Source organism: Protopterus annectens, chromosome 10.part0 (genome assembly GCF_019279795.1).
Source record: "Protopterus annectens isolate FY-2018-M chromosome 10.part0, PAN1.0, whole genome shotgun sequence".
In the NCBI taxonomy this organism is placed as follows: Eukaryota; Metazoa; Chordata; order Ceratodontiformes; family Protopteridae; genus Protopterus; species Protopterus annectens.
The window spans coordinates 821,806,299-821,831,799 of NC_056744.1; the positions used below are offsets into that span (position 1 = coordinate 821,806,299).

At 39.7% G+C, this 25,501-nt stretch overlaps 1 protein-coding gene across 1 annotated transcript in view; it reads right to left on the reverse strand.

Moving 5' to 3' along the window:
* The window catches only part of LOC122813358 (COMM domain-containing protein 6-like), a 388,320-nt gene that overhangs the window by 346,877 nt on the left and 15,942 nt on the right, over positions 1-25,501 (reverse strand). Inside the window, exons 3-4 of the mRNA XM_044085631.1 lie at positions 11,416-11,481; positions 11,251-11,327 (exon numbers count right to left, since the gene is read on the reverse strand). Coding sequence (XP_043941566.1) covers positions 11,251-11,327; positions 11,416-11,481 — 143 coding nt within the window. The remainder of the gene's footprint in view (positions 1-11,250; positions 11,328-11,415; positions 11,482-25,501) is intronic.

Below are 25,501 nucleotides of genomic sequence, written 5' to 3' on the forward strand. Positions count from 1 at the left end.
CAGACTCTGAAACATGACTTAGGTTCACTGCTTGGCTGATTAAAGGTCATCAGATTGTGCAGGTGAGCAAAAAAAAAAAAAAAAAATGCTGAAGGTAACTTTTCAGATCAATTTTTGCAATCATCCACAGATGACATGGTTAAAAACCTCTCAGCAGAGAATAACAGCAGCACGGGTGAAGAATTTGAGACCACTGCAGATATGGTGGATTTTAATATGGAATTGAGGTCTTCCCATAGACCTGTGCTTCAAGTTCCCAGCTTTCTGCTAATTACATTCCTAACACAAATCCTGACATGAGTTTCTGGCCAATTTTTTATGGGTCAGCTTCCCTTCACCCATCACCACTATACACTGGAGAAGGTAAATTTTGCTTTTCTCTTTGATCCAGGTTAGTAACAAGGTTAAAATTATGACACTTACAACAGTTACTAATATACTCTGATTCCAGGCAAGAAGGGAGCTCCTGTGGTGGTCTTAACTTCTGATCGGACAAACCCACATATACTTGGAAGGGTAAAGCTTCCTCAACACTGAACTTGACAGCTTTCATTGAAGTATGCTAGGAAAAGGGCTGGCTCATGTGCAAGGCTAGAAAAAAAAATGATATCCTAGGTTGCTCCATTCTATGAGCCCCAACAAAGGACCGGCATGCATAAATGTCAAAGAAAGCATGCTCATATGAAGGACAGAAGCTTAACGTTTTAAGAATAACTACAGCAAAAAGAAGAGGAACCAAGCGTCACTATAAGTAAGACCATTTATTTTATTTCCTCATCACCTTCTAATGAGAAGGTCCCTATCCTGTCTCATTCCTCTTCTCTGGCTTCCCTATCCTGTCTCATTCCTCTTCTCTGGCTTCCCTATCCTGTCTCATTCCTCTTCTCTGGCTTCCCTATCCTGTCTCATTCCTCTTCTCTGGCTTCCCTATCCTGTCTCATTCCTCTTCTCTGGCTTCCAGATCTATAGTTATTTTCCCACTTGTTAATCTCTAGGCAGAGAATTTGATAATTATTTTCAAGTTATCTCAGGTACCAGCTAGTACACCTAAAAGATGTCTGCCTTTCAGTTTTAGCATCTGGAAGTTATTCCAGTAATAATACAGGTTGTTTTGTTAAGTACACATGTTAAATGTTAACTATACTTCTCTATGACATCTTCCCATATTTCAAGTAAGCTGTCATCTGGGTTAGTACGCATGTTAAACTGTCAATATATAATAGTGTACCACCATCCAGAAGCAGTCCATTGCCTGAATATGGCTTTCAAAGATGAGGACTGAACATGCACCTATGGGACACCTGCAAGGCAGGCACAGGGGGTGGGCTAACCATTGAAAAATAAAAAAGAGATTCTAAAGTTATAAAAATTCTGCTTGAAAATAAATAGATACATTTTTTGATCTGTTTATAATCTCCAGATATAAATCCTACTAGGCCACCTTAGCTTTTGTACTGTCCCTCTAATAAGTGGGGTCTAGCTTAGTCTATTTATAGAACACATGCCCAAAACATTAAGTATGGACAAATTAGGCAACCTTATTTGGTACCCTACTCATAAGTATGTTTATATCATGCTAGCAGTTTAAAAATAGTTTCTTCAGACATTTTGTTAATATTTTTATATAACTAATATTTTTATATGTTATAAGAATCGCTTTAGACTCCAGGTATGGTCATTAAAGGGGGTCACAACTCGGTATATATGATTCATGTCTATGGGTACTCATGATTTGGGATCTCTTGGCTAGGCTGCAAAGGGTTCACTGGATCAGTAACCCAATATTAATCTATGATCCTATATCATAATTCATTAGTACTTTTAATAGAAATGAGAGTGAACCCGAATCAATGTTATCTTGGTATTCTCCTTGTAACAGTATGCTGCAAGAGAACTGCTCTCTCGATTACATCATATACCTATCTATTCCTTACAAATCCCTCTCTCAACTAATTCAGAGGTCTGTCTACTCCTTACAAATTCCAGACTGTATATACTGCATAATGAATGTTGCTCAGGGCTTTCACCTGCAAGCTTCAGCAAGAGTTGTGCTTTTCCTCGACTATGATATCAGCATAATCAGTAATCAGTGGCATAACTTGAGGAGAGGTAGTGGGTTCGACAAATACTGGAACATTTTTAGCAAGAATGGAATTATGAATTAAAATTTTATACCAAACTACAACAGTGTACCTATTACACTCTGTTGGTATGTTTGCCATTAATGTGTTATTCCCTCTCGCATATTTTATTTATCTTTCATTTCCCTCCTTAACAGTACTTTTATGCCTTATCAGAGGATCATAGGAAGTTACTAGGCTATTGGCCCCGAGGCCCTTATAAGCCTAGTCAAGAGTTTAGCCCAGCATAGACAAATCAGCATCCAATGCCCCTGTCCAGCAGGGACACGGGTGGAATCCCAGGGATGTATTTTCTATTTCCCATCCAGTTATCCAGATTGCACTTAAAAAAGGGGTAAAGAGGTACCCTGCTTGACGTGAATAGGGAGTCTATTCCATAGATGGGGGAGTGTCTGGGACACAAATCTGTCCTGCCAGCAAGTCACAGACCAGGTTGAGGCCACTTTTGCGGGTTACTCGAGTGGAGCTCAACTTGCTGATATGCAGCAGTCCCATCAAGGCAGGGTCAGAGATCACCTTGTATGCCAGACAGAGGTCACCTCTAAGGAATCTGTATGAAAAAGGAGTAGAGGGATAGGGCTTTTAGCCTATCTGTGTATGGTAGATTTTTGAGGCCCTGGATTATCCTGGTGAGGAACCTCTGTGGTCTCTCAAGCTGCTACATGTGCTTTGCAAGGTACATGCCGAATAGATCGTTGTACTCAATAATGGGCCTTATAAAGGAAGAATATAGGGATGTTATGACCTCCTTGTCCCTGGATGAGACACCCTTACTTATGAGGTGGGCCATGTAGAAAGCTTTCCGGAGAATGGAAGCAACATGGTGAACAAAAGTCAGGCTACTATCAATCTGGGTGCCCAAATCCCTCACGACTGACTGCGTGCTTAGAACGTTGTTATTAATGTGATAATTTGTGGAGACATCTCTCTCCCCAAAGGGGATGATGACGCATTTTTTTGTATTCAGCTTGAGGCCATGTTTCTAGCACCAGTCATTTGTTTGGGTGAGACCCTCTTGGAGGATGTCCACGTCACTAGGGGAAATGATGACAGCTCCCAACTTGCAGTCATCTGCAAACTTGGTCAGCCATAACCTACTGGTTTTGGCCTGTATCTCAGAAAAGTATACTCCAAATAACAGAGGCCCCAAGACTGAACCCTGGGGTATGCCACTCGATACTGGTCTACTGCTTGAGATGGCTTCCTCTAATTTGACTAGGTGGGTTCTATCAGAGAGTCGGTTGGCTACCCATCTGGTAGCATACGGATTGATGCCTACTTGAGAAAGTTCATCTGTTATGCCCATGTGTGTAATAGTTTCAAAGGCTTTGGCCAAGTCAAGGTAGGTGATGTGTACTGTCTTCCCCTCATCCATGGCTTTGGTGATAAAATCGACCAAATTTAACAGACATGACTGCCCCTTGACAAAGCCAAACTGTGTGGGATCGAGTGTTTGGAGGTTGCCAATGTGCTTGTTAATGAATTCCATGATAATCCGTTCCATGGCCTTGCAGATCAGGCTAGAAAGGCTGATGGGTCTATAATTTCCCAGATCAGTGGACGCTCCACCTTTGTGTAAAGGGATGACAGTGGCTGTCCTCCACTCAGCTGGGGCAAAACTGGTACTCAGGCTTTGGTTGAATATGGCGCCTTATAGTGCTGCAAGTTCCTGCCAGAGTTCACGTAGGATGCAGCCTGGGATGTTATCAGGTTCCATGGAAGCTGTATTTTTTGCCTTTGAGACAGCAGTGATGACCTGATCAGGAATAGGCAGGTACATTCCCTTTAAGCATTCTGATTTTTTTCTCTGGCATTGCAACTCTGCTTTCAAATCATACTTCTCAACTTTTTTGCTCAAGAATCAGGAGAGACAAAACCAAAAATAAATGACGGATACTTTTTAAATATTAGTCTATTTTTAGAAGAATAGGTTTGCATCAATATACAGCTTCTATGGTACAAGTAGAAACTCTAACAGTCTGTCATTACTGACAGATTATAATTATCAATGACATACAGAAAATCAAAAATTTTACATGGGAACAGGGTAAAAATTAGGAGACAAAATCAGTGATGTTCTGCAAAATAAATAACAGCTGAAAGCTAGTGTGTTTTTTGTAAAACAAGTAAAACTACAGTTTGGAATACTCCATGAAGTGGTTACTTTCCTATTTCCTATTTTTAATGTTAACTTGGCTATGCTCTTGCTCCTTTTCTGTCCCACTTTCGATTTTTTTAACCAAACACTGGATGCATACCAGTTTGGCTTTGTCAAGGAAGGCCATGCTTACTGAATCTGGTAGACCTACTTGAAAAGGTCACTAAGGCAATGAATGAAGGGAAAATGGCGCATACTGCCTACCTAGATCTGGCTAAAGCATTTGATATAATACTCCACTCAGGTATTGTCAACAAACTTATGGAACTGGAGATAACTCCCTGTCTCAGAATTTACAAGGCAGCAGGTCATGTGGCCAATTTTGGCTTGCCAATACCTTACCGCCTTTTTCAAGGAGAAGTTGGCCAGTCATTCTGGGGGTGAATTTGTGAATACCCATCCAGTTGTCTAATTCCATCTTAAAGGAAGATAAGTGTGTCACATTGCTTGATCTGGAAAGGGAGTTTGTTCCAGATAAGGGGTAGTCATTGCATGATGAATTAGTCTGTCCACTGGATTTGTTTATTTGCTCTAGAAGGATCAGAACTCTGGCTCTAGTGTTCACTTGACTATTTGATTTGTGGAGAAATAAGAGGTCTTTGACTGTCAGATCCCTAATAGTCTAGAAGGCAAGGCAGAGATTGCCCCCAAGGTATCTATAGAACATTGAATGCAGGGATAAAGCCATCAGCCTCTCTTGGTAGCTAAAGTCATTTAAGCCTATGATTTTTTTTGTCAGGAACTTTTGAAGTCTCTCCAACTGTTTCACATGTTTAGTAAGATACAGAGTCAAATTGTAGAAGAAGTTGCTGTTGCTTTGGAATAAAATTCCAATTCATGTGAAGCCGAGCTCCTCAATGACCCTATTCAAGCACAACCTGGATAAATGTATGGATAACAGCAAATTCAGCAGGGGGGTGGCACCCATGTCCCTTATGGACAGGGGTAGTTGGTGCTGATCTGTAAAATACATCCATCTAACCAAGGATAACGGGGCAACCCGGGATTAACATGGCTAGGCTTATAAAGGCTCTAGGGGTGCTAGCCTAGTAACCTCCTATGAACCTATAAACTCCTTTATAATACACTGGACAGCTAAATGGCTCATTGATAGGACCCAGGAAATTTGAATCAGTGAGGCCAGCTCCACAAAGAGGCAGGTCACTATTGGAGTACCCCAGTGTTTTATGCTAGGACCACTCCTCTTTGCCATCTACTTCTCAGATGTCAAAGCAAATGTCAACGTCCACTGGCTAACCAAGTTCTCAGATGACTGCAAACTGAGAGCAGTCAATGAATCCCCCCCAAGACAAGAACACCCCTCAGGAAGGTCTAACACAGACGATGTTTGATGCCAAAGCAAAGGCTTAAAACTCAATACAAAGAAATACATTATAGTATCTTCTGGGATGTCTGCCATCCCAGGTAACTACATCATCAATAAAAAACCCTTAAAAGTTGATTTACTAGTCAGGATCTGGGAACTCATGCAGGCAGTAATCTAACCTTCAACTAGCATGTGTCCAAGGTAGTAAGCAAATGCCTCTATGTTGCTCAACTTATAAGCAAGGGCAAAGCCCTCATCAGATCCATCATAGAGCATAATGCTCCCTTCGGTATGTACTTGACTAGACACATGCAGCAGACACATGCAGCACCTAGAACATCCACAAATGTTCCTTACAAAAAGAATACAGGGAGTAAAAACAATGTCCTATGTTGACCACCTCAAAGTCCGGTCTCTTTACTTGGTATCATACAGACTTTTGAGAGGTGATCTTTGCATGGTGTGCTTGGCATCTGTGAAGATAGGTGAAGGCTGACAGCCTAGCCAAACAGAATTATCTACAAAATTCTGTCATTTGTAAATATTAATATAAGACACAGGCTTGTTCTCTTAAATGGGAAGAAATGGTGTTAAATGTGGAACTGCAAAAATTTAACAGTGCACTCTGCTGTAACAAAGCTGATAAGTCAATTCTTTAATGTCAAAACTCGGAGCCGAGATGTCTAGATAAAGGCATTCTGCCTATTGTTTTGAGGTCAGAGTTAATGGCTAGAATTTGCATGTATAATTTCTTTTATTGCTCTGGTTCCTGACCAGCTACAAGATCAAAAGGGCTATTAACCTCCGAGAGTCTGTTAGCCTGGGAACCAGAAATAAATGATGTAATCTGAAATGAATCACTGGTACTGTGTTATCAATTTAAGGACAGAAAGAATGAGAGCATTTGTCTTGAAAACATCCAACTCACCATTCTGCCTGTGTCTATATGCAAGTAGGATTTTAGAACTGTGTTTTTTCTCAGACATAGCTAGGAAATAGGAAGATTAGACTAGTTTGTTTTTCTGTGATGTCAGAACTTATCTACTGTACTACTTTAAGTATTTCTCTGTGATCTCTGAACTTGACTAGCACTGTGTAGTAAGAAGTATTGTCTTGTGTTTTTATTATTTATTATTAAATATTTTTAAACCTTTCAATTATGGCTGTTTTGTGAAGAGATAATTTAAGCTCTAAGAGTACATTGCATGTATATATAATGATACTGTACCAAGTCACTCCAAATAAAGTCTTGACTGTTCAGTTGCACTTACCATTTGGATAATAATATGGCACAGTATAATTGGACACCCTTTCATAAGGGCCTTTGAGTAGCTGATAAATATTAGCTGGGTGGTGGCAGTGATTTCTACCATATAGTCTGGGTAAAAGGGGCACAGCTGGAGAACCTGTGCCAGCCTTCCCCAGGAGTGTCCGTGTGGTTGTATAAGCTCTTATCTCAAAGTGTGTGTGTGTGTGTGTGTGTGTGTGTGTCAGCTAGTTGGGCAAGGACACAAAGCACTGATTAGACAGAGAGGGTTCTGGAGGTTTTAGCTTGCCCACTAGGCTGAGATCTGGACCATATAGCTGTGCCAGTGGGAGTCTTATTGGGGACCTGGACAGAAAGGGAGAAACCAGCCCCAGACTGACTGATCTCTGTGTGCTCTTAAGGGAGATTGTACTTTACTGTGTGTGTATTTATTATCCTTTCCCTATATGGATGCCCCTCACTGGTGTTTGTGGTAAGGACTGAAGCTCCTTGATTGCTGGGCCAGTGAGCGGGTGTCACGGCATCCCTGGACCCTGGTTTGATGAACCTTCTGTACAACCTCAAACTAAATAGAATCAGAACTACTAGATTAAAATACCTAAATTTTGCTTGTGACATAAATAAAACACGGAGAAACAGACATGTTTCTCAAAGAATTCCCATTCTTTGGAACAGGTTCTCCATCCGTGTGAGTTTACATTAAAATGAGAAAACTGTAAAGCAACAAAGAAAAGGAAACAAAACATTGCACATTCTAAGAAATATATGTGGTAAAAGCAACACAACAGCAAAAAAAAAAAAAAAAAAAAAAACCTATCAGGTGTTACCATACAACATTTCAAATAATCTAAAAACACAAACACAAAAAAAACCTAGAAGGTATACAGACAAATACAGGAAATTTTCAAAAAAAGCAATTTATTGAAGACTCAAAAAAAATGTTTTTAAGAAATGGAAAACAAAAGCAATAAAGTATTAGTAACAGCACTTACTAAGACTACGGCTTACTGATAACATTGCTATTTCTACACTTTCAATAGCTTTCATTGTTCACAAAATATTCACATTTGTTTATCTTATGCTTTTGAAGTTGATTTTTCAGAAAATGCTCTGGAATGCAAGGATGTGTGTAGGCTGCTAGAGGTGTGACACCACATAAATGTTAATGAGTTATGACATGAATAAATTACAAAAAAACATTTGACAACATCCTACATTTGTGGATTATGGAATGCTTACAGATATACAAGACACCGTTCACTGATCAGTTATATAACAGAGTATGAAACCATGGCAAACCACTCAACAACCGAGTAATGATAAAGAGCAATTTATTATCCCAAGGATAAAAATCCAAATGCGGATATTCCAGGGCGATTCTTTGTCACCACTGATACTTGTCTTGCCCTTAACCCATTAAGCTGTCTACTTAATAGAATACACTATAGTTACAACTTAACTTCCCGAAGCCAAATTGTTCAAAGCCATCTCATTTATTTTTGAGGACGACTTAAAACTGTGTAGTTCATCAGACAAGCACCTGAAAGCAAATGGTTAAAACTTTCTCAGACAATAAAAGAATGAAGTTTTGTCTTGATAAATGTGCAAAGGCAACATATACATCAGGGAAGTGAAAATATTAAACCATGTCAGGAATGTGGCACAAAGGAACTTTATCAAAAGGGTGCGTATAAATATATGGTAATAGATGAAGGATTGACAATAAAACAAAACAAATGAGAACAAAGCTGATCAAGAAATACTTCAGAAGACTAAGGTTATTACTGAAAACTGTCCTAACATTTAAAAATAAAGTTCAAGCTACAAATCCAACTGGTTCTCTTTGTTCCAACTTGCAGCTTTGGTGTGGCTGACTGGACCATTTGGACAGGGAAACAAGAAAATGCTTCATGCTTATCAAATGGCTTATAAAAAGCAGGGCATGGCAAACATATATCCCTCAGTCTGAAAGTGGTAATAGCCTCCTTGAAATGTCAGAATATGTATATGTCTGCAGTCATAGGTCTGCATACATATCTGTTGACATCATCAGATCTAAAATATACTGAAGCCTCTAAACCCCAAAAAGACAAGTCTAAGAAGGCATCTTTGCTTAGTGTTGCACAACCATTTCAGAAAGGAGCAGGAATGCAAATCAAATCAGAAGTAGATGAGAAGCAGGCAACAAAGAAAAGTGCCAAAAAACAAACAAAAGAATATAAAGAACAGAACCAGGAAAAAAGGAAAGAAAATTGGAAGTCCACAATTATACTGAAAAGTGTAAAGAAATCATGAACAACTACATGTTAACAAAGACTAAATGCGATGTACAAGTAGTTAAGGAGAGGGGGATTAAAACCCAAAGATGAAGGGCTAATAATGGCAGCTCAATATAGCAGGCTACATAGACACTGGTTTACAAAATTTGTACAAAAAGTGGAAAACATAGACAAATGCATGTTCTCTAATATACATCTGGAAACAATTGCACATCTCAATGATGGCTATACGTGCACTAAAAAGCACAACAATGTATAAACTGCAATGCAAAATTCTTGCCCCAAATACAATAACATACAGGTAGCTGAGAAGCACTGGAAACATGAACCATAAAGCATTACTGGAAATGAAGTTCTTGATGATACTGAATCGTCCAATACCAATCAACAGTTAAGAAAGCAGAAGCAAGAAAAAGAAAAACAGATGCAGTAGTCAAAGAATAAAAGGATGAAAGTATCACTTATCACCGAAATACTTATATCCTGCAATTAGTGTCTTAAAAGTTATAAAATATCAGGATTTGCAAGCAAAAACTAGAGCAATGTGGAACCCAGACAGTTCCAGCAGTAGTTGTATAAATATAATACAGCATGAATTACAAGAGGAGGCAATTCTGGGTACACTGTAGGTGTTGAGATGAGCACTCTTGGCAAGCAAAGAGTGAAGCAATACTAATTTATTGAACTTTAATCATACCCTGACTCAGGAATGGGGTCCATTCTTGTCATAGTATTAGAAACTCAAAACATATGGGGCAAGATTCATCAACACCTACACTAAGTGTACACAATCTGTACTCAAGAACATTCCCAACACATTTTTGTGCTGTCTATTCACTCGGAAAGATCTTACTAAGGGTAGACATGGTCTACATTTTGTGGTCACCTTTATGAATCCCCCTCGATATGTAAGGCTGCAACAAAATCAGGAGAAAAATTAAAATTAGGAGGAAGAAAGTGAGAGTCTTGCTTGTGTTGTCTATTCTCACAGGGCGGTGTACACCTAGTGTATGTGTTCATGAATCTGGCCCACAGATAAACTAAAATAGGTTTAAACTGGATGGCATTGCAAATGGGCAAAATAGTCCATCAGGATTAAGCTGTTTAAAAGATCCTGGTAAGACGTTGTCATGATACCTCCTGAGGATGGCAAAAGCACTAATACATGGGGGAACTTAAAAAAATAAATAAATAAAATCAGTATTTGCAATTTATAACCCAAAGTGTAACTAAACATCAAGCATTCTTCCTTAAGCTGGAACTTCAGAAAATGCTAGATAGCAAGATAAATATGAATACTCAACTAGGAACGCTGCATATCAAGGGAATGGCTCTACTACTCAACCAAATACATCAGGAATATATAAACCTTATCTACAAGCTAAGACTAGCTTTCTGCCCACAAACGTATGGGAACACAGAAAGCATCAACTGTATCACTACCTGAAAATAGTAAAATGATCATACTCCAGTATAAGAATGGTGGCAAGGAATATGATGTATTTATTATCTAAAGATTATGTTACAGAAAATTAAGTTACCTGTAAAACACTAAGACTGGGAAATGCCACAAGAGTTTTTGATTGTCAACAATGTCAAACATACATAAAACAGGCAATGGACAGAAAGCTAAATTAAAATATATATATATTCTAATTGCGTCCAACAGGAACCACCTATTACTAACAAAAATGCTAATTTCTTCAGTGAGGATGAAGAAAACAAAACTGGCTCAGAGCCTAATTTCATGTGGTCAACCACAAATTAAAATTAAAAGCTATGTATTTCCTAAGCATTTCAAGGATGATCAGTCAGTTAAAAAGAACAGTATTACAGACATAATGTAAACTTTTTATTTTTAAATTATCCCATTTTTGTGCCTTTGTTTCCAAGATAGATCTTACATCAACTATGTTTTCATTACACTGAGTTTACTGACTTCAAGTTAATAGCCACCTATTAGACTTTTTTTGGATTTAATAAAGTTACTGACAACTAAGACAGAGGCTCATTCCTGCTACAAAGTACCTAAAATGTTGTTTCAGTCCCAAGTAACAAAGAATAAAAGTCTAGCCTACCTGAACACAAGGGAGATTAAATTTATCACCGTCTCTAGTTCACTCACAGACAGCCCAATGCCAGCTCTGTGGAACCGCTGTAAAGATAAAAATGATATTAACCATCTTGACAGAAAAAAACTGTCAGGCAGCCAGTTTGCGTGTGTGACAAGATATTCTACTCACCTGGTGCAGATCCACTGCATCTGTTCCCGGGGTACGATGTTGCAGGTAAAACATAACTCGTTGACACTATCAGAAATGAGACAAAATGACATACAATGTTAATTCCTTTAGCAATATTTAGTGCACTATAAGAAATGTCATTGCTATACCCATAAATGTTGTATGCATATAACCCTTTGTAAAATAAATAAATACAAAATAAAAATGCATACACAAAAACAGAAAATAGCTTAAATAGCGACATTCTCACTGCTGAACCATAAATAAATGTACTTATTTTTTCAATTTCACTAAAACAAAACAGTGGCACAAAACTTCATTAATGGTTGGTTTCCTCACAACACACAATAACAAACTGAATACAATTTAATACAATGTGACACCAAAACAATATACAGCTTGACATTTAGCATTGACAGTAGTGCCATTGATTGCAAATCCACTGAATATATTTAGCAGATAGCACTTTCTGCAAAAATCTAAAAAACAAAATGGTGGGGGCAAGCAATTTTGGCACAGCATTTTACTACATCCCTCCTAAAATTAGATTTTTTATTTTGTGAAAAGGTGGTGGATTACAATCATGAAATACTGATAATCATCAAGTTCTGATAATAATTACAGTTACAAATTTATTTTACTTCAGAAAACAAATGGTTTATTCACACATTTATGTAATCAGCTTTCCAAGTATTTAAAACCCATTGAGAATTTTTCCTCTATTTATTTTTTGCTTTGTCCCAAATTTTGTACCGGGAATCTGTATTACTAAATCTTTCAAACTTGTTATTTCAACAAGTAAAACAGAAGCTAGTAGACAGCAGGTTTGTTTAATTTAGCAGCTTGCTCAATGTGCCAAAGTAGCAGAACCATGACAAGCCTGATATGTCAGTAGGACTAGCCTCACAAAACTCAATAACATCTTTACAGTGACTTTATATAGTATTTTAAACCTATTTTAGGCCCAATTTTGCAAGAATATCTGACAAGATGTTAGTACTCTTGATAAGTGGATAGCAGCACAAAAGACAATGGGTCAGGGAAAGCTGTGCAGCTGCATTTGTCAAAGTGTATCCCACAGAAACTTTTGCACCTTTCAAACTGTCCCTAATCAAAGCAGCTATGATGAAGAGGAGGATTAACAAGACAGGCTCACATATGAGGTCTTGTGTTGAGTCTCATCAACTGTTACACTTTGCTGGGTAGCCAGTAAACCAAGAGATGAGTTAGATGCAACATCAACAGAATTAGTAAACTGATTATTCTAATACCATCTTCCTTGGGATGACTGGGCATGAGGTTGGATAAAATAACACATGAAGAAAATGAGGTCAGTTAAAATAGCATATTTACAACATGACATGACATATAATATGTCTGTGAAGCAAAGAGAACGGTATGCTACTCAATGCATCAAACGGTTTGCACTGAAAAATCTGGAGTATACATTATGTGAAATGCAGTCTATCAGTGTAGCATGAAGAAAACCCACATAATACACGCATATCTAGTAGAAACACGCAACAATAATATAAAAAAGCTAAACAAAACATAGGGACCTTAACATCAAAAAATGCCATCAAATATAACTCCCCCTACTATCAGTAGGTCCTTATGCTCTCTCTAAGGCCAAGAACACTGCATCAATGGGCCCAGGCAATATCCCTGGATGCCTTCTAAAGAGCAAGAATCATGACTATCAGGGCCTCTGGAACTGCTATTTAACTGAAGCCTCCAAACAGGCTTCATGCCTCACAAATGGAGAAAAGAAACAGTCATCTCACTGCACAAAGGTGGGCCATCTACAGATGCTAGAAAATACAAACCCATAAGACTCACTAGTCTCATATGCAAAGCCATGGAAATGATCAATAATGATACAGGAAACCTCCAAACACTGGATCCAACCCAATTTGGTTTCACCAACAGCAGGTCAAGCCAACTCGACCTGGCGAATTTCTTTGAGAAGGTCATCAAAGCAATGGATGAGGGCAAAATAGTTCACATTGCCTACATTGACCTGGCCAAGGCATTTGACACAATACCCCACTCAGGCATTGATGACAAACTCAAGAGGTTAGGTATAAACCCTCATGTCATCTGGTCGATTGACAGCTGGCTCACAGACAGGACCCAGGAAGTTAGAATTGGGGAGTCCACCTATACAAAGAGACCAGTGATAAGTGGAGTCCCTCAGGGATTGGTCATGGGACCTCTCCTTTTTGGCATTTACTTCGCTAAAGTCAAGGCCAATGTCAGTGGCCTCTGACTGACTAAATCTGCAAATGACTGCAAATTAGGATTGGTCATAGAATCCCCCACCGACACAAATATTCTCCAGGAAGGGCTGACACAGACAAACAACTGGTGCCAGAACCATGTACTAAAACTAAATGCTAATAAATGTATAATACTATTCTTTGAGAAGTCATCCTCTCCAGTACTATCATATTAATAATACACCCCTAAGAGCTGACCCAATAGTATGGGACTTGGGAACAGACAGACAGTAATCTAGTCTTCGACCATCATGTGTCTACAGTACTGAGGAAATCACTCTATGTTGTGCAACGTATAAACAAAAGTATAGCATCTAGGTCCAAGGAAGTCCCTGTTCCACTGTATTTGGCATTCATCAGAACTATCGAGTACAATGCCCCCTCTGGTATGTACCTAACTAGGCAAACCCAACAACTGGAACATCCACAGTGGTTCCTCACTAAAAGAATACACTGTGCAAGTAACAGGTCCTATGCAGACCACCTCAAGGCCCTATCTCTGCATTATGTCTCATACAGACTGTTGAGGGGAGATCTATGCCTGGCATACAAGGCATTGTCAGATTCCACCCTGATGGACCTCCTATATATCTGCAAAAGAAACATCACCGGAATTACCCATTCTAAAGACTTAAACCTTGCCTGTAATATAAACAGGACCTGCTGGAGAGACAGGTGTGTATCTCAAAGACTATCCCTTCTCTGGAACAGGATCCCCATCCATGTGAAGCAGAGTTCCCTCCTCACCCAGTTCAAGTGTAACTTGAACAACTGGATGGGGGACAGGAAATTCACCCCTGGTTTGGTGCCCATGTCTCTAATGCACACAAGTAGCCTGTAAATGGTTCATATCCCAAGTCCCTGCTTACACTTATCGAGGGTATCAGAAGTTGTCAGAGATTTGGGATGTATGGCTAGGCTTAAAAAGGCACTTGTGGTCTTTAGCCTAGTAAACACCTCTGAACCTATAAATGTAGGCACAAGAACGTTGTGGACAGAATGCTCAAGGATTGTGATTAGGTCTTCAATCATAACCAAATATTTGAAAAATGGATTCAAGAAATACGTACTGAGATGAAAGAATAAAAACTTAACCAGTAAAAAAAAAATAACTGCTTGATAATGGGTTACTTCCCTTAACACTATCAAAACAGCTGAAAAGTGGTTCCAACTTGTCGAAGTCTCTGACCCCAAAAAATGAGGGACAGAAATATGAACATACCTCTGGCATTTCAACACATGGAACACACATTCATCCCTGCTCAGCTTCTGAACAGAAAACTAAGAGTTTATCCAAAAGGATTAACTGTTTTTGCGAAAGAAGCTTCAAGAAAAGGTCACCATCACTAAAAATAACAACCATAAAATTAGACAAAAATATTTAAGTAGAAAAGAAAAAAATCTAAATTTTTTCGGCCAAAATCCCATAAGAGATGGATTCCAAATTGGGAAATAAGAATACAAAATCCATACAGAAATTACATAATTAGCCTGTGCTGAATCTACTAGCTTCCTTTTCACCGGATGGTGAGGAAAAAAAAACACACACACACACACACACACACACACACACACACACACACACACACACACACACACAAAAAAATGGTTGCAGATTATATTCTGGTGAGGCAACAATCCTGGAAAAAGATGAAGCATGTGTCAAAACTACTCCCTGTTACATCACTTTCAACTGCTTCTATTTAATGCTGAAAGTAGATCTAGCAAGTGGATTTTTGAAACGTGGAAGAATTTTAATGAACTTGCATTAGGAGACATTATCACATATACCCTAATGATTTAGAAAGGGTGCAGTCATGGCCAACCCTCCTGTTTACTGTGTGTGTGTGTGTGTGTGTGTGTGTGTGTGTGTGTGTGTGTATGTGTGTGTGTGTGCGCGCGCATCAAACCCTGCTGCTCATTAAGAATAAATACATGCATGTAAAAAGAGAGTTTAAGGACAACAGCTTATAAAATATTCAGCTCGTGGCTGCAGCAGGCCCTACAGAAACAGTAGGTAATAGTACGGTGCAGCCACAGGGAAATACATGCACCAGCAGCGTTCATTAGTCATGCTTGCTCCTCTAGGATGATCTGTGAGACCCTCCAAGCATGACAGCTGCAAGAAAACGACGTTATGAGGCATTAGTAATGGGCCATGAAGAGTGTGTACCAATCTATTTTCCGACCAAATTTGAAGGACAGAAATTGGAAGATAGGAAAGTGGTGAAAAGGGGGAAGCAAGCAGATGGTAGAACATAAGGTAAACCATTCTGTAATGAGCAAGACTGAGGTGGGGAAAGGGGAAAATTCTTTTTGGGGGGTCAGGTACCCATTTTATATACGAGAAGGCAACTGGGGAAGGTAGTAAGGGAAATAAAGAGGAAAGTAAGGGAGTTTAGAGTAGGTAACATGCACACAAACAAACATAGAAGACAGGCAAGACTGACAGGGGAGGTGCTGACACAATAAGGAATGGGGAAAACACAGAAAGGGGAGGTAGCAGCTATCAGAGTCCAATCAACTACTGCATCCAGGTCATAGATAGTCAGAGCTGCAGACCAACATACTAGTCATAGGAGACTATTGTAAGACACACAGATGTGCCCCTCACCAGGCTAGACAAGGAGAAAAAGTCACAGTAAGTTGCTTGTCAGGTGCTAGAATCTGCCATATCATGCATGCACTCAAGTCTCTTAACAGCAGGTACTGTTATGACTCTGTCATAGTCCATGTTGGTGTGAATGATTTGAGACATACCTCTCTGGACTATATGAAGTGAGACATGATTGGGCTCGCTGAATGTGTGTCCCAGTAAGGTATGTCCATGAAAAAACAATAGGCAAGCACACATAGACATGGGGTGCCTAAAAAAATATATATTTTATTTAAATGTGAATTAGGCAAAACAGACCAGTTTTGGTGCAAAAGTTATTAAGCCTTCCTGGCTTAATAACTTTTGGTCCGAAACCAGTCTGTTTTAGCTAATTCATGTTATATAAAATATATTTATTTTTAGGCACCCCATGCCTATGTGTGCTGGCCTACTGTTTTTTCATGGACGTTTGGAATTTTGGGGCCGTACACTTGTTGTACTTGCAGGAGTCTCTTCTTGTTATCCAGGAAGGTATGTCCCTAGCCTTAAACAGCATCCTACCATCACCCAGAATGATGCCTCAATACAAACAGAAAATTATTGACTTTAACAACTGGCTTAGTTTCTGGTGTCATTCCAAGGGGATCCAGTACCCGACAGCCTGGGAGGACGTGACTGACAGACCACGATGCTTTGCCAGAGATGGCCTTTATCTGTCTTCCCTGGGCTTCAAGCTTCTGGCAAAGGCTCTTGCCTCCCACATAGTGCCTTTTTTAGGCAAAGTCATGAGCATAAAATTACCAACATGTAAAATTCTTCTAAACAAAATTTAAACGTCATGCTGATAAACGCTAGGAGTCTTAGCATGAAACTGGACTCACTGCAAGCATTCCTTGCCCTGGAGGATGCTGACATTTGTGCAGTCACTGAAACCTGGTTCAAAGCTGTGGAAAGCTGCTTTTTCCTACTGAAACTTGTATCTTCTCTTTGTGAGTGCTCTTTCTATGCATTTAAAGTGAGGTTTCTGTGTTCTGCTCAGGTGGCAAAACCTTGATAGAGGCCAGCTGTTGTCCAGGCCTGATAGTTTTGTTTATTGAGTTTCCTGTGTTTCTGGCAGCCATTTTCTGCTTATAGTCAGTCTTCATTATTATTGAGAGTAACAGGGTTTCCTGACCTTCTGTAGTACGAGTGATTGGGTAATAGCAGGGGCTAAAAGGACTGATTAAAGTAATTTGATCTTCTAAGTCTTCCATCCTTACTGGTATATAAACCCTGTGTCTGGAAAAGGTTGTGCTTGTATCTATCAGGCTGTGAGTGGTAATTCATTACTGAAACTAAGCAGAAATTAATTGATTCCAAGAGCAGGACAAGTTATTTCTTACACTAATTTCACTGAATTGCACTTCTGTAATGCTTATAATTGTGCCGCTTATAATTGTGCTATACAGTTAATCTACTACATTTTGCACTCTTATAAAGCTTTTTTACTGTTTCACTGCATTTATGTACTGTTTTAACTGTATTTTTCATTGCTAGATACTGTTTCAGTACTCTAATTGCATGTTTATTGAATTACTTAACTGTAAACTGCTTTTTCATACTGAGAGTTGTATTTTCTGTTTTATGAGTCCTCTATCTGTGCTTTTCTGTGCATTTTTGATTTTTTTTGAGGTTTCTGTGTTCTAGTCTAGTCTGTTTACAGTTAAAAGCATTCTCTAGAGTCTGCTTGCTCCTTGATCTGTTTAAAACTTTCATTTAGTGGCTACAGCTAGTAGCTGTAATAGTTTTAGTTTCACACCCCCTCCCTATTGTTGTGGTGTTCTTATACTTGGTGGCTTTGCAGTTGCCAGCCCATACTGTATATTTGATCTGGGACACTCCTCCCAGTCTAGTGTCATTAGTTCATTCAATCTAAGAGAGATAACATTTGTGATGGCCAACCCACTCAGATTCTTAACCTTGAATTAAGTTCCAGCTTTCTCCATTTCCACTCTACTGAAAAAAAAATCTAAGCTTGCACCCCCCCCCCTTTCCTGTAACAAGTCTAGTCCAGATACAGATATGCTGTATCCAGGACTGTGTGTAAGCTCCTGAGCCCCCCCCCCTCCGCTTAACCAGGGTTAAACTATTCCTGGTGCCATAAAGACTGCTCTTCACATTTTCCCTTACAACTAGCCAGCTTTTTAGTTTTAGCACTCAAATCCGTTTCTTTGAGATCAGCACTTGTTCAGAATTCGTAAGAACTAAATAAGCTACAAATTACTACAGCACTCAACTTTCCTCACTTGTCTAGAGGAAAACAGTTTTTAATACTTAATAAATAAATACCTATCCAGGCATGTCTAAAGGTTAGCTCCCAGTGTTTTCTCATGTTTAACTGATGAATCTGGGCATCTTGGGGCAATGCAGCAGTTGCCTCATGTACACAGACAACTCTCACCTCCTACCACCCAAAACTACAACCTGTGAGAGATGCACTTATATAGCCAAACTGGAAGCAAAGCTGTCTTCACCACAAGACTGGACTAGACAGTCAAGAGGAGAAGGTAAACACCTGCACCACACCACACTCATCACATCGTCCCTCAAAACGTACACCACCAAAACACACACACAGAAGCACAAAACACACCTACATTCATGGAGGCTCTCAATAAAAATCTGCCCAAACAACCGAGACCTCTAAAGAAGAAATGCGAGCAGCCTCCACCCCCCAACACAACCCAAATGACACATAGCCCACAAACTCAGTGTGCCACTCAACTACAGCCCATAAGGCATAAAGTACTCAACACTCTAGTCATAAGTAACTCTATAGTCAGGCACACTGATGTTCCACTCACCAGGCTAAACAAGGAGGTTACGGTCAGCTGCCTGTCGGGTGCCAGGATCCACCACATAATGCACGCACTCAGGTCACTCCACAACAGGTACAAATATGACTCTTTCATTGCCCATGAATGACCCGAGACGTACCTCCCTGGGCTACATGAAAAGAGACATGGAGGAGCTCTCAGATCTTGTAGCCCAGGCAGGTATGACCCTAGCCCCGAGTAGCATCCTGCCATCACCCAGAATTATACCACAGTACAAGGACAAAATGATTGACTTCAACAATTGGCTAAGCTTCTGGTGTCATTTTAAGGGAATCCAGTATCTGTCTGCCTGGGATGACATGATCAACAGACCACAATGTTTTGCCAGAGATGGCCTGCACCTGTCGCCCTTGGGATTCCAGATACTAAAAAGGCTCTTGCTACCCATAGTGCCTTTTTTAGGCAAGGTTCAAATGACAAATTCACCACTGTAACAGGTACAAGCAAGCAAAATCTGAGGGCAATGCTACTCCATGCTAGAAGTCTAAGCCTCAAAATGCAATCACTCAAGGCACTCCTTAAAATGGAGAACATTGACATCTGTGCAGTGACAGAGACCAAGTTCAAAGCTCCAGAGAGCAACCCTGCATTACCAGGCTATAATTCATACCACACCTTTTCGGCCACCTAACCCGGACCGAAACACTAAAGGCGGAGGCGTGTCCATATTCATTAAGGATGTCCACACCTCCAAGCTAGTTGCTCAGCATAATGCATCCGAGATTATCCAAGTGCAACTAACTCTGGGCAAGACCGCAATCCAAATTGTAGCTTGCTACAGACCCCACACCATGCCCCAGGATTCCCACTCCTCTTTTCTTGATACACTTGAAAATAATAGGGTACAACCCAACACCCTAATAATGGGTGATTTCAACTACCCCACCATTAACTGGGAAAACTACTCATGTACCAACTATTTTGTGCAACGTTTTCTGGAATCCATAAATTCCAACACCTTGGATCTACTTATACACACCAGAGGTAAATTCCTCGTTGGTCAGACCCGACCACAAGCTAATCACCCTAGACATCCACATCCTGCCCCCACCCCCCATTAGGGAAACAACCGTAAAAAATGTCTCCAAAGCCAACTTCACGCTTCTTAAGACAGAAGTGGCAAACTTCACGACACCCATGCAGATGGACAATAGAGGTATGACTGCTGAATCCTACATAAATGCACTTTATAAAGCACTTAGACGAGTGCATGGATAATTCTATCCCTAACAGAACCAAGATGCTATCCTCCAAAAAAAGGAAGCCAATCTGGTGGTCTTCTGACATAAAATAACACTACAACAGAAGAAAGAAACTGTTGCAAAACAAAGTAAAATCCCATGATTGGAGGAACTCCCTGGTCAGCCTCAGTAAGAAGCTGAGATCCCTCATAAAATCCTCCAAAGCTAGTTATGAAAACAAAATCGCCACCGATTCTAAAGACACCACAAAGCATTCTATAGCTACATCAAGAATCTCAATGCCAACACTCAGATCTGCTCTGAGTTATAGCACAATGTCACTAAATATACAGAACTAACTGATATTGCCAACATCCTGGCAGATAGGTTCAGTGCTAACTTTACCCCCCTCTCATCCCCTAAAGGGCCCATCTCTATACCGGAAGAATGCAAAGTTCCTGTAATCATGGCAGCATAGGTAAAAACCTCACTCTCCAAAGCCAAGAAAACAGCATCCATGGGACCTGATAACATTCCAGGCTGCATTCTACATGAACTACAGAATGAACTGAACTGGCACCCCACCTAAGTACCATGTTCAATCATAGCCTCACCTCAGGCTTTGTGCCCATTGAATGGCGTACTGCAGTTATCCCACTCCACAAAGGGGCAGCCATGACAGACCCCGGGAACTACCGCCCCATTAGACTGACGAGCCTGGTCTGCAAGGCCATGGAACGTATCATCATGGAACTCCTAAACAAAGACATTGGTAATCTCCAAACTCTGGACCTCACATAGTTCGGGTTTGTAAAAGGCAGATCATGCCTCTTAAACCTGACAGACTTCTTTGAAGCAATCATCAAAGCCATAGAGGAGGGTAAGGTGGTTCACACAGCCTATCTAGATCAAAGCCATAGAGGAGGGTAAGGTGGTTCACAGCCTATCTAGATCTCGCCAAGGCTTTCAACACCATCCCCCACTCTGGAATTACAGATAAACTCATGGCTACTCAAGTTACAGCAGGGCAACTTAGGGAAATCAAGACTTTCTTTTTCTTCCTCCAAAGGGACTTTCAGGAGCTGCTACTGGACCAATACAATGACCCACTGTACAAGGTGGATGCATGTCATGAGTTAGCCAGGACTGTGAATGATAACACTGGCATTACCTATTCTAGTGTACAATACAGACAGCATTGCAACAATCTGTGGTGAAACCACCTTTAACTGCTTAGACAGTGGCAGGAAGAGATTAGGCATAGGTATATATATATATATATATATATATATATATATATATATATATATATATATATATATATATAGAGAGAGAGAGAAAGAGACACGCGCACATGCACCACATGCGCACGCACACACACACACACACACACACACACACACACACACACACACACACACACACACACACACTTGTATTGTAAGTACTGATATTTTCTCCTATTCTGGATAACAGGTCCACCGATGTACTGAGTTCTGTTTTACAGAAGCCAAGGAGTAACAATCCAACAATGAGGGGTGCAAAAGTGCCGCCACTGTGGAACGTATGCCATATGAACTACTGCTCTGTGCACCTCCAATTGTTTGCGTAACACATTTGTACTAATGCGTTCCTTTTTTGCTCTCTTCCTTCTGCTGGTTCAGGCAGAGAAGCAGTACTGGTCACCACAACCTATGCCTGATGATGCCTCTGGCGTTAGGTCACCAGATCTGCCTTTCAGCAGGGGTACAGAATTTCAGATGCATTGTATTGGGTAACTAGCCTGGAGGTGTGAATATCCTTGGTGAATACGGACACTTCTCCACCTTTAGTGTTTCGGTCTTGGTTTGGTGGCCGAAAAGTGTGGCAAGAGTTGTAGCCTGGTATTGCAGGGGTGTTCTCTGGAGCCTTGAACCACTAATTTTCTATGCAGTCCTTCTCTGACTACAGGCATTATGCAAGCCATGATACATGCCAAAGCAACTACAGGCTATATCTCACTATGGGATGCTTGACATTTAGCACTATGCGGGAATAAAACATTTCTCTGTAAATCCTAGGCAACATTTCCTTTACCCAAGGATGTACAACCCCCGATATTAAATATAAAAATAGTAGGGACAGTGTTGTGGCAAATCCCCCACGTGATCAACTGAGGGGGAACTTCTATCTTGCAAAATATGAAATGCTTTAAATGCAGTACATTCAGTCTGTACATGTCCTGATCCAAATTTAAGTTTCTGTGATTCTCTAAGCTGCAATCAGGCAACTGAAAGTCTATACTCCCAATAATTAGTAGAACACTGAAAGAAATTACTAATAAACTTGAAGCCTCTAAGAGGCTACGCAAACAGTTATATCATGAAAGCACATAAAATAACCAAGAACTAGCAAGATTCTTATACAATGAACATCTCACAAAATTAACTCAGATCTGTCTCTCAAGTATAGACTATAGTAACACACCACAAACACATACTCACTCCCACACAGGGAGGACAACTGTCTACACTGCTGCTGATCTGACTCTGTAGCTCACAGGTTGCTGAAGGGTCAGCCAGGATAGAAAGAGAGTGAGGATCCAATGCCTGCCTCAGCTTTTCTGTTGGAAGCTGTGTAGAAATTGTTACAGCCTGCAATACTTCTAATGCATCTACAACTGACACAGTGAGCAAGAAAGACATGTAGCCACCTTAATGTTGCATGAAGTAACGTACAGTAGAGATTACCAAAGGCCATTTCATATTTCATATACAAAAAAAAAATCCCATTATGTAATATAAAGTGAAGACTTATGTGTGTCTACAGGCCAAGTGGAAGGAAAACATTAATGATGCCTACAAAGTATTTACTGATACAGAACACACAAATGTAACACAGGCAATATTATCAATAACTACTAGCCAATTTATTTCATATGTCGGCCTAAGAAGACACCAAAAACAGGCAATTACAGGCTTACTTGCTTTTAGTGACAAGGTCAGTGCTAAATGGACCACTATCTTTACTCTAAAAGCACCAGAAAAATGTGGTTAAAAATAAGCACAAAATCAGAACATTACAAAATGTGCAGTATAACTGTTAGAGTCTAAACAACTATTTCATCTACTAATGCCTATACAACCTTTGATTTTACTGATGCACACTAACTCAATTATTACATTGCTTCAGGGATCATAAAGAAGATGGCCTGTTGGTGTGAAGGCACAGTGCATTTGCCTATGATGATGGCAACCTAGGGGTGCTGATGTCAACACAATCTGACCACAGATGGGGACACAGTAATCTGCCTATTCAGACTTTCCTTCCTTGAGAGTAGAGGAATTTCCCATGCCTGCTAGATGACCACCCCTGGTGAAGACCACAGGAACTGCATTGAGACAGAAGCTACAGTGACAATTAAGGCAGTTAATTGGGTGGCACAAATTAACTATGGGATGAACACTTGTGCAATATCCTCAGACTGAGATGTCATCTTGGGCAAATTTATTTCTCATCTCCCTGATTCCTGCTCCATCAAGAATGTGTAGGCCAGGTGGTAGATAATAAGACAGGAAACACCAAATATTTTGTTGTGATGGTGGAGAGAAATGCAAACATTCATTAAAAACTTACTAATAAATACAAAATCAGTCTTCAGAAGAAAAACTTAGGATATTTCCTCCAAATATACAGGGCAAGATCATGCCTTCAGTACTGGTAATAGCATAGAACCACTGCTATCACTAATTAAGGAAAGTCATAATGCCAGAAATATTGGCACTGCTGAAGCTGAAATGCTAACATCTTTTTTTTTAGATTGCTTTAATTAAATTAACCCTGTTTTAAAGTGCAGGAGATAACACCATTAATACTAACACATCAAATATGCTGGTCTTGACACAAAATCAAAATGCTTACCAGCGTCTCTTAAAAGACCAGTAAAAATCAATAAATTGTGAACAGGTGATGGCATACACCAAGTGTGACAAGTGCTACTATGAACATCGACAAGTACAAAATAGAAAATCCCCTTTCCTCAAGGTTCAGCAACCCCACAGCAGATTATATTTTAGTAAAGTAGATGATGCTGGAACTCTGCAATGCCATGCAAGACCAGATTTTAAATGTAATTTGTTTTTTTTTTAATTAAGCAGTATCCAAAATATTGACATTTACACAGGTAATATGAAACAGACATATCAGTCTTTGTCATGTACTTACACATAACTAATTATTAACCATCTTATCCATTTTTTAATGGCATGGTATGCCCAATCCACTATTTCAGCCAGTCAGAGCAATATAAAGTAAAGTAAATGAATGCTTCAATTTATTTTCTTTTTTCTTTATGTGCCAGACTACCTGCTTGCATAAGAAACTGTTAGGGAGAAGACAGAACTATCTACAGCAAGAATAATCTTGTTAAATTACACATTTTAAGAAATGATTTGCAGCTCAAGCCCTATAGGTTAGTCCAAATTACAGCAACATATTTAGATCATGATTCAAATGTTCCCTACAATTTTAAAAGGTAAGAAGAGATTCACTGGAATGTCATATATTAATAAATAATACAATTTGTGTAACTACATGGGTGTGAGTGAAAGACTGGCTGGTATGGGAATACTAAGGACAGTACAGTTGTGTGTGTACACGTACCATAACAGCATATGTTTGAAAGGTCACTGCTGCAATAGCCAAAGCTATATCCTGCCATGGATATAACAGCTGGACAGCTTCCAAAGCTTCAGGGCACCTTCCTCACACCCAAACTGTTAGCTCAAACTGAGCTGACTAAAATGTTTGGCTAATGCTATTTTCATGTTTTTGAAGTAAAACAGCTCCTCCCCACATGTCAAAGAAGTTATAAGATATGTAATTGTTACTGGAGGATTGAATCCAAAATATACATTATGTAAACACGTAATAATATCTATGTACACACACAGAAAAATGCCCAGTAACGCAGACACTTTTTTGATTCTGTACAACTCACATGACTCACTTGGTCATATGAATGAAAAAAATACATACAGTACAAATCATTGCAATTACCCCCCCCCCCCCCACACACACACCTCTCAGCTATTCCCAGTTTTGTAGAAAATCCCTGATTTTGCATCATAATTTTGCTCTGTCCCTTGAAAAATGTTTGATTTTCTAGAAAATCTC